The sequence below is a fragment of the Bombus affinis genome, chromosome 9 (genome assembly GCF_024516045.1).
Source record: "Bombus affinis isolate iyBomAffi1 chromosome 9, iyBomAffi1.2, whole genome shotgun sequence".
In the NCBI taxonomy this organism is placed as follows: domain Eukaryota; kingdom Metazoa; phylum Arthropoda; class Insecta; order Hymenoptera; family Apidae; genus Bombus; species Bombus affinis.
In genome coordinates, this window is record NC_066352.1 from 14534572 (window position 1) to 14550513 (window position 15942).

At 35.2% G+C, this 15942-nt stretch overlaps 3 protein-coding genes across 5 annotated transcripts in view; 1 reads left to right on the plus strand and 2 right to left on the minus strand.

Annotated features, from left to right (window-relative positions):
- Nucleotides 1-406: 406 nt before the first annotated feature.
- On the minus strand, nucleotides 407-2334 carry LOC126920259 (alpha-1,3/1,6-mannosyltransferase ALG2). The gene is made up of 3 exons (XM_050730355.1): nucleotides 2075-2334; nucleotides 1695-2012; nucleotides 407-1619 (listed from the first exon to the last, which is right to left on the minus strand). The coding sequence occupies exons 2-3, from the start codon at nucleotides 1935-1937 to the stop codon at nucleotides 639-641; spliced, it is 1224 nt and encodes a 407-aa protein (XP_050586312.1). The 5' UTR covers nucleotides 1938-2012; nucleotides 2075-2334; the 3' UTR covers nucleotides 407-638.
- Nucleotides 2335-2933: 599 nt separating this feature from the next.
- Nucleotides 2934-5485, plus strand: LOC126920261 (malectin-A). 3 transcript variants are annotated; one of them, XM_050730359.1, is made up of 6 exons: nucleotides 2934-3075; nucleotides 3190-3337; nucleotides 3448-3898; nucleotides 3995-4177; nucleotides 4257-4314; nucleotides 4384-5485. In XM_050730359.1, exons 3-6 carry the CDS (start codon nucleotides 3542-3544, stop codon nucleotides 4590-4592), a joined length of 807 nt encoding a protein of 268 aa, XP_050586316.1. In that variant the 5' UTR covers nucleotides 2934-3075; nucleotides 3190-3337; nucleotides 3448-3541; the 3' UTR covers nucleotides 4593-5485. The 3 variants fall into 3 exon arrangements, with proteins under 3 accessions (XP_050586316.1, XP_050586317.1, XP_050586315.1); XM_050730360.1 differs by having other exon boundaries at nucleotides 3190-3272; XM_050730358.1 differs by having other exon boundaries at nucleotides 3190-3898.
- Nucleotides 5486-7727: 2242 nt separating this feature from the next.
- The window catches only part of LOC126920256 (repetitive organellar protein-like), a 60862-nt gene continuing 52647 nt past the window's right edge, over nucleotides 7728-15942 (minus strand). The window contains exons 9-10 of the mRNA XM_050730348.1: nucleotides 13224-13501; nucleotides 7728-12953 (exon numbers count right to left, since the gene is read on the minus strand). Coding sequence (XP_050586305.1) covers nucleotides 9141-12953; nucleotides 13224-13501 — 4091 coding nt within the window. The 3' untranslated portion in view covers nucleotides 7728-9140. The remainder of the gene's footprint in view (nucleotides 12954-13223; nucleotides 13502-15942) is intronic.

Consider the following 15942-nt stretch of genomic DNA (forward strand, 5'->3'; position numbering starts at 1 on the left):
ATATCGCAGTTTTGTTGAAACATTCATGTTAAATAACATTATGAACTTATGATTATTTAATTTAAAATTACATAATAGTCAATATATTGAGCAATTTTTCAATTTATATCCTGTTATAAATCTAATAGGTTGTAATTTATTTATATGCATATATAAACGATTTTTATATCTGTTCTAGATCATTGCTGTTGTTTTTCCAGATTTAATATAAATTGTGTACACAATAAATATAGATAATAAATAACAAAAATTTGCAATTCCGCATATATAATAAATAAAAATATTAATTAAGCTTAAGTCTTCAATATTTTATAATGAAAATTAATATTTTAAAATATTTTAAAAAGTGAATAATATGAAAAAAAGGAACATAACTTTTTTATGATTTCACAAAATAAAACAATGATTATATTAGCAAATGTAGCAAATTATAATTCACATATCAAAAATTTGGTAATTAAGAAAATATTGCGATTGATACAATCAATATATTTTACTAAGAAATTTAAAGTCGTATAATATGATTCTCATTTCTTTGTTAATATTTTCTCATTAGTTTCCGTCATAAAGAATATATAGTAAAATTGTAACAATTTAAATTTTTATCTGCTATGTATAAAAGTTCAATAATTACAATTTTACTTTACTTTCTTATTGTCAATTAAGTCTTCAATTGTTTTGTTCAATTGAGCACTAAATGCAGCAGAACTGAAAGTGTCCATAAATCTAACTTTGCCTGCATCACCAAATTGCTGAACATATTCTGGATTTTTAATTAAATCAGCTATTTTCAGAGCAAATGCATCACCAGATAAATCAACCAAAAATCCAGTAATTCCAGAAACAACAGATTCTTTTGGACCACCAGAATTATGTGCAATTACTGGTTTACTCATGTACATTGCTTCAAGTGGTACAATACCAAAATGTTCATTTGGAGGCGTATATAATAAAACCATACAATGATATAAAATAGATACTTTATCAATATCTGAAGGAGAACGAAGAAATATTATTTTATCTGTAACATTTAGCTCATCAGCAAGACCTATTAATTCCAAATAATGTTCTACATTTTCTTCAACTCTTTTATCGTATCCACCAGCCATGATTAAATATACTTTTTTGTATTCTTCTTCTTTTAAGTACTTTTTGAGCTGTGCTAGTGCTTCTATTGCTAGCCCCAAATTTTTTTTACGTTCATATCTGTTGATAGATAGTAATATAGTACTATTTGGTGGTAATCTTTTATCAAGTACTCTTTCTAAAGGTATTATTCGTGCTTTATCAAAATAGTCTGTATTGATAGAGGGATATAAAACCTCAGGTTCAATAGTTAATCTCTTAAAAGTGTCCTTAAACACTGAACGTGTATATAGACTATTTACAAATATTTTATGTGCCATTCCAGTTGTTATTTCTTCCAGATAATTAAGGGGTACACGATACAATTGTTTACTAAGACCCTCTGGCCGTGAAAGTAATTGATCTGGATAATGACAATAAAAAATTATGTATGGAATTCGTAAGCGAAGAATAGGGATGCATGCAGAAACTAGATCACAGAATACAATGTCCGGTCGATTTTCACAGAAAACGATGTAGCTAGCTGCATATATCTAGAAAAAAAATACAACACAGTATGTGAAAATCATCTATACACATATGTCTTATTTCTTAAGAAATGAGCTCACCATACGAATATAAGCAAAAAGTGCAAAGAATCTACCCAAGATATGCCTGGGCAACCAACTTCCAACAACCGTAACAGGAATTGTTCCATCTTTTGTTTCAGAGAAACAATGTTCGGAATCGTGATGAGTTGTCACGAAATTAACCTCATAACCTTGTTTTTTTAAAGATAATGCAGCATCAACTACCAATCTTTCTGCTCCTCCTATGCCAAGATCCGGATGTAAAAATGTTACTCGTGTCATTTTTATCAATATAATGACATTAAAAATATTATTTGTTGTGGAAAATAGCTCAATACTGTTCACGATACTACCGGCCTGTAATGTAATCAATAATAATAATAATAAACCCACAATCATATATATATGCAAGTACCTACACGTTTCTCCCACTAAACATACCGGAGGAAGAAATATGAATTTCGTTCGACCGTTCGATTGTTAGAGACGGAAATAAGTGAAGCCTACTTCTGACAGAATTTTTCTCATATGCATCGGCGATCTCCCTACTCTTGTCAGTCTCTGATCAAAGCATAATACAACATAGTACAACAATAGTATCTGATAGTACATATTTCTCACGAATAGTGCATATTTCTTCGTGTCTTTTCTTATACCACAGTTATAAAAATATTAATTGTTGCCTGCTATTTCGTCCGCATAAAACTGGTGGAATCTAAGCTTACTATCATTTGTAATAGAAATCAATATAGTAAATAGTATTCAAGAAATATTTGTAGGAAGCAGCTATCAACAGTCGATGTAACAAAGCGCAATCGTGCAATGAAAATCAAGCTGTTTTAATCTGATTTCGACTTAATCCGATCGCATTATGTTCATTTTTCTGTTCCCTGAGAAGTAAGCGTAATAAAATGGCTTATGTTTATCTGGAGCAAATTTTGTGTATTTTCCAACAATGAAAGAATTATCCAAGTCGATTGAATAGTTTCTGAGATAACCTTGGACACAGACACATACCTACATATAAACTACCTCTCTTTATAATTTAATATAGGCAAACTACATAGGTACATATAAGTATCAAACGTGGTATGGAACATGTTTCGTTAGTATTCATATACCAGTAAAAAAGTTTGCACATTTTATCACAAACGAAATCATTATTTGAAAGTATACTACGTGGTAGAATTCTCACTGTTTTAGTTTCATAGAAAACGTTGATAATATTCATAACAATATAAACAATTTGACCTCCACTTCACTCACAGAAGAAATAAATAATTGATTTATATGATTAGTACTTCGTTATAAATATAGAAGATATAAAAGTATTTAGATGAAATTTATATACAAGGCGTCCAAGTTTCTATAGAGGATGACGATTTGCAGAATATGTATCAAGAACTATTTAAAAAAAATTGTAATAATATGTATTTATACCAGATATATTGTCTTCCTTTAAATAAATATAAAAGTTTGATGTATATTTTGTAGAGATTAAATCTTTATTAATATGAAACATTATATTTTGTAGCATATCACTAAAGGCAGTTTTATATGCGCACCTAACAATGTGTACACCTGCCACGTAAACTAACGTGACTATGTCAATACATGGTTAGAAACATATACATAATTCGTGACCTAATAGTAATGATATTTGTTGACAAAACAGATAGAGTGTAATACTTTGATTTTTCTCAATACAGAATTTAATTCAATCAAATGATATAAACATTCCTTTATGTATAGTATAAACATGTTGCTAGCTTTAAATATATCACTATTTTAGATATAACCTCATTTGCCGGTTAGTGATTATTTTAAGAAGTTATGATCATATTTTTGCACAGAGACAGTTGAACATTATTATTTAATAAATAAAAATGACTGTGTTATGGGAAGTACACTTTCTGACAATATCAACGTTATTATTTGTACTTTGTGTACAAAGTTTGCAAAGTTTAGAAGTAATATATGCAATAAATGCTGGTGGAGAAACACATATTGATAGTTATGGAATTCGTTATACCAAAGATCCTTTAGCGAGTAAAGTTGGAACAGGATCCGATTATGGCAAGCAGTTAATTATTGGACGAATAAATGCATTTGATCAGATCTTATACCAAACTGAACGATATCATCATAGTACATTTGGATATGATATTCCAATCAGCAAGGATGGAGATTATGTTATGATATTAAAGTTCTGTGAAGTTTATTTCAACTCTCCTAATATGAAGGTAACATTTAGTTTTGTAATTATAATGTAACACTAAATAATTTCATATTACTGAATATGATTTTAACAGAGTACTGTTTTCTGAAACATGTTTTAGGTATTTGATGTTGTATTAAACGGAGATCATACTGTTGTTACTGACTTAGATATCTTTGAGAAAGTTGGACGTGGTGTAGCACATGATGAATATGTTCCATTTAAAGTTCAAGCTGGGAAGTTAATATACAATGATGAAGAGTCTGATATATTAGCTGGAAAAATTAGAGTCGAATTTATAAAAGTATTATACTTATATTTATTTTTCATTTATACAATTTAATCCAACTATAAGTACATTAACCTCCAATAATTAATTGTAGGGTTACAGAGACAACCCAAAGATAAACGCTATTGCTGTATTAAAAGGAAATATAGAAGGTATTATCTAAATTTGTGATATTTAAGAGCTTCTAAAGTAAATGTTATAACTGTATCAATGTTATTTAGATGTACCACAGTTGGGCCCGATTCCTCAAGAACTGGAAGAATATAACAATATAGAAGAAGATGAGGAGGAGTCTACAGTTCGTAGTCGACATACAAGTGGCCCCAGAACTCCAGATCCTTATTTAATCGATGATTCTTCAGTAATGTTACCAGTCTTTGTAGCTCTTGGGGCATTTATTCCTTTACTATTTTGCCTATGTAAACTATAGGCTAAGTAAAAATTTTTGCACATGAATGCCTTGTACTTAAAGATGATAGTGTTCTAATCAGTTTAGGTAAATTTAGCACATGGAGAGTTGGCAATATATATATATGTATATGTTGGCCGTGTAAATAGTGGGAACATCTTTGATTTTGAGCTATGTCATCGAATTTCATTAAAACTGTTTATTATTATTTTAGTCAAATGGAAATGTCTAAATATGTTTTTATACAATGAATAATTCAAATTAAGAATGAAATTAAGAACTTGGGAAAGATGAGGAGTTGTTTAGTCATGACTTTTGTTGTCACTATAATGTGTTCATTCATAAGTTATTTAATTTTTAACTATAGGAGTGGAATAATAATTTGCACAAAAGTTGACACGTGTTATCTTTTTTTTTTTATATATAATTCCGTGTACTCTTAATACATTAAAGATATATATTTATTAATTTTAAAAAAGCTTGTAATCTAGTTTTTATGAAGGATTACATCGAATTCTGATTGTAATTGTTTTTTAGAAATAATATTATAGAAAAAAACGGAGGGAAAGTAATATATATAAGAATATGCAGTACAATAAACCTAAATATTTTGTTCAAATAAATGTGTTTAAATTTAGTATAAATTCACACACAAATTCACGAATTTTGTAATTGACATATTGTGGCAAGTGAATTAAATTATTTCAATTAGACCTTTAATATCTTTTATACGAGGAAAATTTATGTACTCTTATATTCGGTATATTGGTTATATTTTGCCAAATTGTGTACTTTTATAAAACGTATGTCGAATACGTGTGAAAAAATTGGAATGAATCTAACAATCCGTCAAATACCAAAGTGATTTCAATCTTTTGCAAATGAGAGGAAATAAAGCTGTTATTATTGTCCAATAGAGTTGTTTCCTTCTCACATATTATTTTATAATCCCTTATTTTTTTTTTACAAGCTTTTTTTCGTATATTCGCTTTGTCGCCATGATAATTTATTATAATAATTCGTATCGAGCATTTTTTAAATTGGAACAAAATCTTGTTGTTTTAAATTTTTTCTTATTTTAATTTTTATTAACTAGAAAAATATACATACATGTTTTGTTTATTTTGGGAATAGGAACTGAACAAGGAATTATTTTATTTTATTTAAATTTTGCATAATTTTTTGAATTGTAATAGATCATTAGCTAAATACGAAATTTATATCAAAATGATATAAGAAGACTAAGATTTGAAACAGTAAATTTTACAATGAGGTATAAAATATATGTACATACATACAATTGGAAAGCTATTTATATTATTATTCTCTGTAAAAAAAAAAATACACAAGCTAGTCCACATAGTCATATATAGGGTATAGCTTTATTAAGTTTTGTAATAAGATGTAATTACGTACGTATATAGCGAGAAAAAGTAATTTCTAATCTTAATTTCTGAGTTATTGTAATTAAAAATAAGGAATATTTAAATGCTTCGGAATTATATTAGTACCAAAAAGCAATGAAAGATGGAAACTAAAAAAGATGGAAGAGAGAAAGAATGAGTACAATTATGAACAAAAGTGAATTATATCAATACCGTTATTTATTATTAATATATTTAATATTATATAATATATAATATTTTTCGGATAGGGATTTGGAAAATAGAAACATAAAATTGATAACTGATAGTACGAAATTAGTGAAAGAGGATCGATGATTCTGTTTTACCGTAAACCCACCTCAGGGTATGGTCGATGATCGAAGATGTGATTTGCACCGATGAACAGGAGGAAGCACTTACAAGTTAAATTGACCTTCAAATAGTGAAAAGTAATACACGCGCGTATGTGTGTATATAGAGTGGCGTCTTCTTTAATGGGAATAAGCTCATTCATCCTATATGAACGAAAGATCACGTGACCTCTGATCGTTTAGAGTCAAAGAGAAGACGAAACTGATATATAGTCATCATTGAAAGTTAATTACTGATTCAAGGCTGTACTTATATCTCTGAAGTTTCAAACTCTAAGTCTCGAGTGGTAATCATCTTTCGAGAAGGAAAACCAAAATCGTAATTTCGTATGGAACATGCTTGAATAGTCGTTCATCTTTTATAAATCATTGAACAAGTTATTAATCATCCGGTTAAATACCCAAATACTAACACAAAAACAGAGAATTATTAATTAAGGAAACATATATATACTCGCATACAACATTATAGTATTATAGAAACATACATATGTACAAACGCATTAGCACTTAGAATAACGAAAGAAATTGAGCTAGAGGATATATAGTACATTAAGATATAGCTTTAACCAATAAATTAAGTTAGAAACAAAATGTATCAAACGTGCCCATATTCAAAACAGATTGTAATAGGCACAAGCCTCGATACAATACAATATAACGTTGATCGTTTCACTGAAAATAAAATTTATCGATAGAATTTTATTTTCACTTTCCATCGCAATTGTATGCATATGTATGTATGTAGATGTATTTTAGTGGTTGGCTCATCAGCCTACGCAATGGTGGGGATGCTCGAAGCCCGAGGGCCTTATCGTTAGGTATCCATTGCCGATTATTGTATCAGCATCAACGTTATCGTGATCAAGCTTTGCAATTGTATTTCAAATTTAAGGACAGTTTTTGGGGCTTTCGATTCGCTACAGTTGAAATTTATACCGTTCACTTTTTTTCCTGATGATGATGGGAAACTTTTTTTTAAAAAAATAGAACCCGATATGCTATTCAAAGAAAGGTAGTGTGCCAGCGGCAACGTAAAATAAAACGCAGAACAGATGTGTGGATCGCTCATCTTTATCAGTCAATAAGAACGCAATGGGTCAATAAAAGATATTCTGCGATGCAATAAGATCCGAATATCGGGTACAGGCATGATGGATCGGTGTATAACACACTGCATATTGACGTAGCGTATAAAGAGGCTCTGGGATAAATTTATAAATAAATAGACCTGAGCAATGCCGGGTACCAACAACTAGTCTGTATACAGAAAGAGAAAGAAACAAAAAGGATGATAATATGAGAAACATAAATAAAAGAATATGAGGGTTTTGTTTTACACCGTAATGTTATTTTGGTAGTTAAAAATTCCGTGGGACTATCATAAATAGCATTGAAAATTTTCTTTACTTCTTTATTCGTATCGTTTAGTGGTAATAAAGATCGAATACCTGTTGAATGTATAATTCAGTCGCACCTTTAAAACCGAGCAACGAAATGGTCCTAGCAGAGCAATCGATTCTTTTTTTCGTATTGCGATCATTCTTTCGAATAAATCCCTCTTCTTTCGTCGTTGCTCGCATTTTTCCACGCTATGTGTATAGTTGATTTTCACGTGTTACACATATAAATTGTCCTTTCGTTTCGTATTTGTTCGAATTTATTTAATATAATAGATATCACATTAACTCATAGAAGTGCTGTACATAGATGGATAGAGAATACATAAGAATAGTAGTAATGAATGACAAGTTTATAATATTCTCTCGCAGTATACTCAACTTCGGAATAGGAACAAACAAAGAAAAATAAATATATGTTACCTGTCGTCCACGTTTTGTGTTTATCTGTATGTGTATGTTCGAATGTGTGAATATGTTCGTGTTCATATGTTATGTTTATATGTTTCTGCGTACGTATTTGTACATACGCGTTACATGTATGTGTAATGTAAGTTTTCTTCTATAAAAATTACGGCGATTAATTATTATCAAGTATAATGCACATATAAAATTAAAAAGTATAAAAAACCGTCCAGCTTCGTCATTTACGTTAAGAATATGTTAAGAAACCGACTCGTACGGTCAAGCGTGACGTAACACTCTCTCCGGATTCTGAATTTTAACTGTTGGTGACTTGGTGAACTTGCGCTGCGTGTGTAATGTCATGTTTACAGGCCAGTTAGAGCACCAAGAATGGACATTCCTCTTCAATTAATATCTCAAAGACCGCTTCCGGAAATGCGTCCATTTATTTACAAAAAAAAAAAAAAAAACATTCGATATTTTCTTCGCTTTTTAATTCGCGTTTCTTCTTTCTTCTCTCTCTCTCTCTCTCTCTCGCATTCCGATTTTATTACATATCTTTTGCTACCAGCAAGACATCACATTTCCAGCACGATCGAAGCAGTCAAAAGCGATAGCATATATTTTATTTTTTCTTTTTCTTTTTTTTTTTTTAGTATATATTCTCTCTTACACCATCCTCTCTCGCACGCTCTCTCTCTCTCTCTTTCTTTCTCTCACTCTCTCACGCTTTCATCCATTCTCTTTCTCTCGCACAATCTCTCTCCGCCGATATAGATAAACAGACTTATTACTTCATCGGTACATATACACATTAATATATTATATTTTATAGTTTACGCTAATTATAGTAAAAACTTTTTCCGGCTCGTTATATATTCCCTAAGAAACTACTTTTTTTTTTAGCGGATGTTCTGATGTTTCTCTTTTTTTGGTAAATATAGAACGTTTATCAGTGCGTGATGTACGATAAAACTAAGATTGAAATCGGTCTTGTTTACCGCAAATTCAATCGGAACTCATAATCAGTTGGTTATCGTTTGGAGTAACAACAGGCGACAGATCTTTTTTCGGTACGTCATCGATCATCGAATCGATTAATGCGTTTATCTCAGACACGCCATTCTGTAGTACCTTTCCTTTGTCGATGGTTGTTTTTCCTGTAGACGAAGTTTTGGAAACTTTCGTTACGGTGGTAGATTTCTTGATTGGTGACGCAGCCGTGGTTGTTTTCGTTGTCGAGGATACACGTTTTACCGTGGTTGTGGTAGAACCACTGGTAGACAAACGAGTCGTCTTGCTAGCAGCGGTACTTGTTCGCCCCATGGAAATCTGCTTGTTGGCTGTTTCTTTAACTTGTTTATCGATTATCGGAGACTTGGCGGTGTTTAAGCGAGTTTTCATAGCATTTCCGACGGCTGGAGCCGTTTTAGGTCTCGTACTAGCCGCTGTGGTAGTATTGGAAGCATTGGTCGCGGTGCTGCTGGATTTTGGAGTTGTGCTGGATTTGATGGTCGTGGTGGTAGCAGATGCTGGTTTCGGTTTCGTCGTTGTTCCGGAGGACAGTCGCGTAGTGGATGTTTTGACTAGCGTGGTTTTGGTCATGGACGGTGTTTTGCTAGAAGGTTTAGTCGCGGTTGGTTTACTTAAAGGTTTTACGTCACCGTTTGCAGTAGGTTTCTTATCGGTGGAAGTCGGTTTCGGCGAGGCTGTCGTGGCGACAGGTTTTGGTTTAGAGACACTGCTGACGTTGGTTCTGCTAGTTGGTTTCGTTGTAGTAGTCGATGTCGTTGTTTTTGTAGCGGTCTTGGAAACCGATGGTTTGCTGACCGCTGCAGCGGTTGAAACCGTAGATTTCTTCGGAGCGTCTAGATCCTTCGGACGAGAGGGTGTCGATGGCTTTTTCGCTGCCGTAGTCGGTGTACGTGCCGTGGAACTTGGAGTTTTCGAGGGGGACGTTGGCACTGATTTCGGTGCAGGTGTCTTCGAAGAAGATTTCATTGGTTTTGCTGCGGATACCTTTGATTTCGTTTTGCTTTGTGCTGCAACTGCACCCGCTGTGACTGCTGCAGCGGTCACGGCCGCCGTTGCAGCTGCTTCGACGATTTTGTTTTCTGAAACTTGGACTGTCTTTTCTATTTCCAATTCCTTGACTTCTCCCAGTTCCTTAACGTCTTCTGGCTTTTTAACTTCTGGTTCTTTAATCTCTGACGCCATAATTTCTGGTTCTTTAATCTCTGACGCCATAATTTCTGGTTCTTTGATCTCTGACTCCGTAATTTCTGGTACTTTGATCTCTGACTCCGTAATTTTTAGTTCTTTAATTTCAGGCTCCATAATTTCCGTTTCTTTAGCTTCTGGTTCTTTAATTTCTGTTTCTTTAGCTTCTGGTTCTTTAATTTCTATTTCTTTAACTTCTGGTTCTTTAATTTCTAATTCTTTAACATCCGGTTCTTTAATTTCTAACTCCTTAACTTCTGGCTCTTTAATTTCTGGCTCCATAATTTCTGGTTCTTTAATTTCTGGCTCCATAATTTCTGGTTCTTTAATTTCTGGCTCCATAATTTCTGGTTCTTTAATTTCTAACTCCTTAACTTCTGGTTCTTTAATTTGTGGCTCCATAATTTCTGGTTCTTTAATTTCTGCTTCATTAACTTCTGGTTCTTTAATTTCTGACTCCTCAACTTCCGGATCTTTAATTTCTGGCTCTTTAACTTCTATCTGATCCATTTTTGGCTCTTCCAATTTTAATTGTTCAATTTCTGTTTCTGGCTCATCTTTGATTTCCGGTTTATCAACTTCTGGCAAAAGTTCTTCGATTTCCTGCCTTTCTTGTATCATGCATTCTACTTCGACTGCAGGTTCTGTGAGTTTTTCTAGTTCCACGGTGACATTTTTCGATTCTTCCTTCCTTATAATTTCTTCCTCAAGATCATTAACTTCGGATTTAAGAATCTCTTCTCCCGTAGGTTGCAATTGGTTCTCCAAACCTGTGAATTCTTGCATAGAATCGGACAAATTCAAAGTAAATTCTTCAACTGGCTCCGCCTTTGGCTCTACAGCTTCCATCGTTTCTGTCGATATCGTTGGTTCCATCGGTTCCTCTACCGAGTTCGTTGTTTCCTCTGTTTCATCCTTCACAGGAACGTCTTTCGATTCGGTTACATCTAGTTTTTGGCCAATATCGATAGGGCATTCCATAGAACAAACAATATCGTCAACGGGTTTTTCCTGAAGTTCCTGGGGAGAAAGGGATGGTGTCATCAAAGAGGCAGGATGTTTTACGCAAACATCCTGCTGTTCTTCGGCAAAATCTAATAAGTTCGTTCCTTGCACCGGTGATTTCGTGCATACTGAATCGTCGACTTCCTTCTCATCGAACTGTACGTTTGAAACTATATCCTGCTGAATCAGTTCGGACGCGTCACCAGCTTCTGTGGAATACGTCTGATAAGAATCAGCAGTTTCTTCTGTACGTGACATTTGACAAACGTCAATCGTTTCCGCGGCAGACGATCGGGAAACCACTTCGTTGCTTTCCATACCATACGATTGGAAGTTGTATTGAGTGGGTATAAATTCTGGAGCATCCGCGTGTAACGAAGATTGAAGCTGCGTGGGAGACTGAACTCGTGCGCTCTCCATGGTTGCTATCACCGAATCGCTTTCCATCGCATCAGGAACTGGTGACAAGGACGAGGGAGTATCAGCCTCGTTCGAGCAAATATCTTTTTGAAGATCGCTTCCAGCAAGAGCAGCAGTGTCCTCGCTAGCTTCGTCCATGAGTTTGGTTTCGTCTATGTCGACGCTCAAAGGCGATAATGGTTGTTCGTTATCGATGGAAACGGGTTCTTTTCTCGACTCGAATTCCGCGGAATAATTCTCGGTCAAGGGGGAATGATCGTATTTCACGTTTTCTTCTTGTTCCAATTGCGAAGACTTTGATTGCAGATTTAAGAAATCAACGCTGTTAGTTTCTGATTCGTCCGCGTGCTCGATGAAAGTATTTTCTTGTTGCAAAGTCAGATTCGCTAATATGTTAACGAACTTGTCGGAAAATGCTTTCTCGTTTAGCAGTTCCTCAGTAGTGGATCCGGTGGTTATTACGTTCTTCGAGTCAACTTCCATGTTCGGTGATTCTGCCATGAATTCGTCTTCCTCTTTTTCCATAATGCCATTCTTATCCTCCAAATCGGTGTTGCTTAGATTATGAACGGCATTCAAGTCGACGCTTTTGTCGAACGCCGCTTCGAAGTCGCTGGGTGTGAAGGACATAGCCATCGGGTCTTTAGCGATGTCATATTCGCGGTCGGAGCTTGAGAAGGATTCGTCTATCGCGGAGATACCTGTTCTGTGGAATTCGCTAGCTGTTAAGAAGCTGACTGCCGATTCGTCTCCAAATTCAGCTTTCGTCGACGATATTTCAGAATCGTCCATATTTCCGGATATAGTGGTCGCCTTTTGTTGATCGGGCATAAAATCTGTATAGTCGGTGGTACGACACGACACATTATCGCCATTTTGGTACTCTTTCTCTTCGACCTCGACTTCTCTTGGTCGCTGGCACACTTCTTTCTCGAATTCGCTCTGACTGGGTACCTGTATGTCGTCCATCTGTGGAACTTGTTTGAAAGGCGAGCCAGAAACAGGATAATCCTCGACGAGATTCATTCTTGTTCCCATAAATTGCGGTGAAATGGGAATGAATTCTGCCGCGTCAGGATTCAATTGAAAATCCATGTCCTTCGGCTGATCTTGCTCCTCTACGCAACGATCCTCCAATTTTATCGGTTTCTCTTCCATTCTATCTTCGGTGCTAATCTATTTGCAAAAAATGATTTTCCGTTAAAACGTAATAGTATCGCGTTAATTAAGATCCAGCGAAATGTTAAATTTAACGACAAAATAAAACAAAATACAACGAAAGAGATAAAACGGATCGAACGAAGTACCGATTCGAATCGGACCTAGCAATGACGTTACGATGCCGGGACATCGTAAATAAACAAATAGCGGATTATTATCGGACAAGGGTAGAACTAACATACACATAGTGGAAATGAAAAATTTTCAATTAAAATTGAAAAATACCTCTGTGTTAATAAGCTTAGGCGATTCTTCCTCTTTCGGACTTTCGCATTTAATATCTTCCTCTATGCCTTTAGACTGGATTTTCGACTCGATATCTTCCGCAGCTAACTCTGGTACGTCGGTTTCTTCCACGTTTTTCGTTTGCTGGGGTTCGTCGACAGGCGTTACGGAATCTTTTTCTTTGTTCGGATCAATACGATAATAGTTCCATTCGTCTTCGGAATCTTCGCTGTCCGCTACATTATCCGGTTCGTGGATCAGTGCATGCTGAAGAGGCTCTGCGAACAATTAATATCGATAAACAACCAGTTAATAATAACAGCTAAAACGAAATCAATCGAAAGTTTACGTCAGTGTCGTTTTTTAAATGCATCTGTCGCGTACTAATCCTGTAAATATCGTACAGTTAATATTTTTAAATGTTCGTCAATTTGAATCAACCAAACGTAGTAAAAGAAATGATATCCTGAACTAGCTAACGATTTAAGTATACTTGGCTACATCGTACGAAGAGATAAACTCGGTTGGGCGAAGTCGTGGCCTTAGAAAATTAACACAGCGATAAAGCGCAGCTCGAACAACCGAGGATAGTCGAACTATCGAAACGACGGTCGGCGAACGAAAACGGGAAAAATATAATTTTTTTTATTAACGCGTTGAAGAGACGATCGGGAGATGACCAAAAAAACGACAAAGTTCGTCGAAATTAATTCACGTTGGAATCATCGAATCGATCAGAAACCACGAACTTGGAATCCGTTTCTTTGCAAGATCAACGTCGCGTAGAAACGTAATTTTATCTACACGATTATTTATTTTCGAAATACTTAGATTACAGTTTACAGGAAATTAGTCCTAGCGTCCAAGTATTTAAATTAAAAGAACTGATAGTATTTGTAAACTCTGTGATACTTTTTAACGCTATGATAATAAATGCAGCACAAAGCGTTTACATAATTTTTTTTTCAAATAAAATACTAATTACGTACACATGCATGTACCGTCTGTCCTACAGAAATAAGCGATACTCTGGCACTGACAGCGAAACATACAAAATTCACCTGGCAATTTAACGCGTTAATCGCTTATTTACATCTTTCAACGAATTTCGAATTTTTTTTCACGACAAACTAAATACACGCAAACAACGTATACATCGATGGTACTCGCATCGCCAGTTGCGTTAAAAGACCATCGGATCGTAGGCGAAAGACGATCGACTTGACCCTATGCGTTAACGATACACGATCCGCTTGCTACGGAAGGAACAAAAAACTGTTTCAAAGCATCAAAGATCAAACATTAAGATAAGACTTCGTGACGATCGGCTCGCGATCGATTCTACTACCGTTTTCGATCCCACGTCACTTCTCTTTTTTTCTTTCTTTTTCTCACGACACGATAACGTGCTGCAACAGAACAAAAAATGCAACGAGATAGAACGCAAAGGAGAAAAAACTATGGCAATTCGTAAACGCGAAATATAAGACGGTGATCGTTGGAGAAAGGGCGATAGTACTCACAAGTCGAAGAAGCGAGCGAGTTCGTAGTAGGATATCTGGCCGCAGGAGCGATCGCCGCTGACTAAGAGGAACTACGCCCGCCAACAGATGCATTATCGATCTAGTCTAGAGAGCCCCCGGTGCACCCCCTTCCGCGACGGCCCTGCCACCACCCACCTGTACCACCACACACACCGCGTATAGCAACAGTCGCACCTCATCTCCAACAGGAACGCCGCTCCTACGATTGGTTCTGGCCCTGCACACACAAGGTGACTCACCCTGCCGTCGGTGCAGGGAATTTCGCTTTAAAGACGAGCAACCGGTGTTCCATCAAATTCACCCCATACTCTGATTCACCGTACGGGATGCCATCGCTCCGCCAAGCCGCGCCGTGCCGCGTCGCGCCGGCTGATCGACCCACCCCTTCGAGTTTGCTTCGTCGAGATGTTCCTCCGATATTCGTGTTCGGTCGTTGAAACAGACTCTACGATAGGTTCCTAGGTGAAAAACACCCCGTTCGCCACACGCACATCGATTCTTTCAGTATCGTAAATTAGGGAAACGTTGGCAGGAGAATACTCGCAAGATTTGCTACGAAAGATTTGCCAATGTTTCTCCAATTTATGGCGTGTGCCTGTGCTCGAGCAGATTATGGTAATGATCGATGCGATCCATGAAAAGCGATATGTATCGATAAAATATGGACGAGGCGATGTTGCAGATTATCGAACGTGAGTTTCGTCTATACGAAATTTCAATGATGACGCGATCGTTTATTATGATACGATTCGAAGCCACGACAAACGATATCAACCGATCTACGTTTTTTTTTTTTTTTTTTTTTCAATCTTTTAAACGTACCTTTACAAAATTTGTTTTACGCGTCCGTCCAATAAACTAATTCTTCTGACTTTTCAAAAAAGTTTATGTCGTTTGGTGTAATTTAAAAAAAAGTTATTCCGTTCGAAAGAGCTCGACGATATTTACGTTCCTAACTGTATATAGTATCTTAAGTTAATTCTTTCCTCTTTTTTCGTTTCGAATGAAATGTTATCGAAAGAAACCAACGAATAGATACGACTGAAAATACCAAGAAACGTATTGCGTTTGATTTATGGCATTTATGCCACTCTTATTATATATATATATATCTTGCTTATATTTACAAGTTGAATAAGTTTTAAACGCATGCACAATTTATTTGTGTCGTTCTA

Bases quoted from the DNA above. Each gene is read 5' to 3' on its own strand.
- LOC126920259 (XM_050730355.1), bottom strand. From the start codon at position 1,937: ATGACACGAGTAACATTTTTACATCCGGATCTTGGCATAGGAGGAGCA. The intron at 1,620-1,694 runs GTGAGCTCATTT...TTTTTTTTCTAG, and splicing joins TTTTTGCTTATATTCGTATG to ATATATGCAGCTAGCTACAT.
- LOC126920261 (XM_050730358.1), top strand. From the start codon at position 3,542: ATGACTGTGTTATGGGAAGTACACTTTCTGACAATATCAACGTTATTA. The intron at 3,899-3,994 runs GTAACATTTAGT...AACATGTTTTAG, and splicing joins TCAACTCTCCTAATATGAAG to GTATTTGATGTTGTATTAAA. The intron at 4,178-4,256 runs GTATTATACTTA...AATTAATTGTAG, and splicing joins TTAGAGTCGAATTTATAAAA to GGTTACAGAGACAACCCAAA.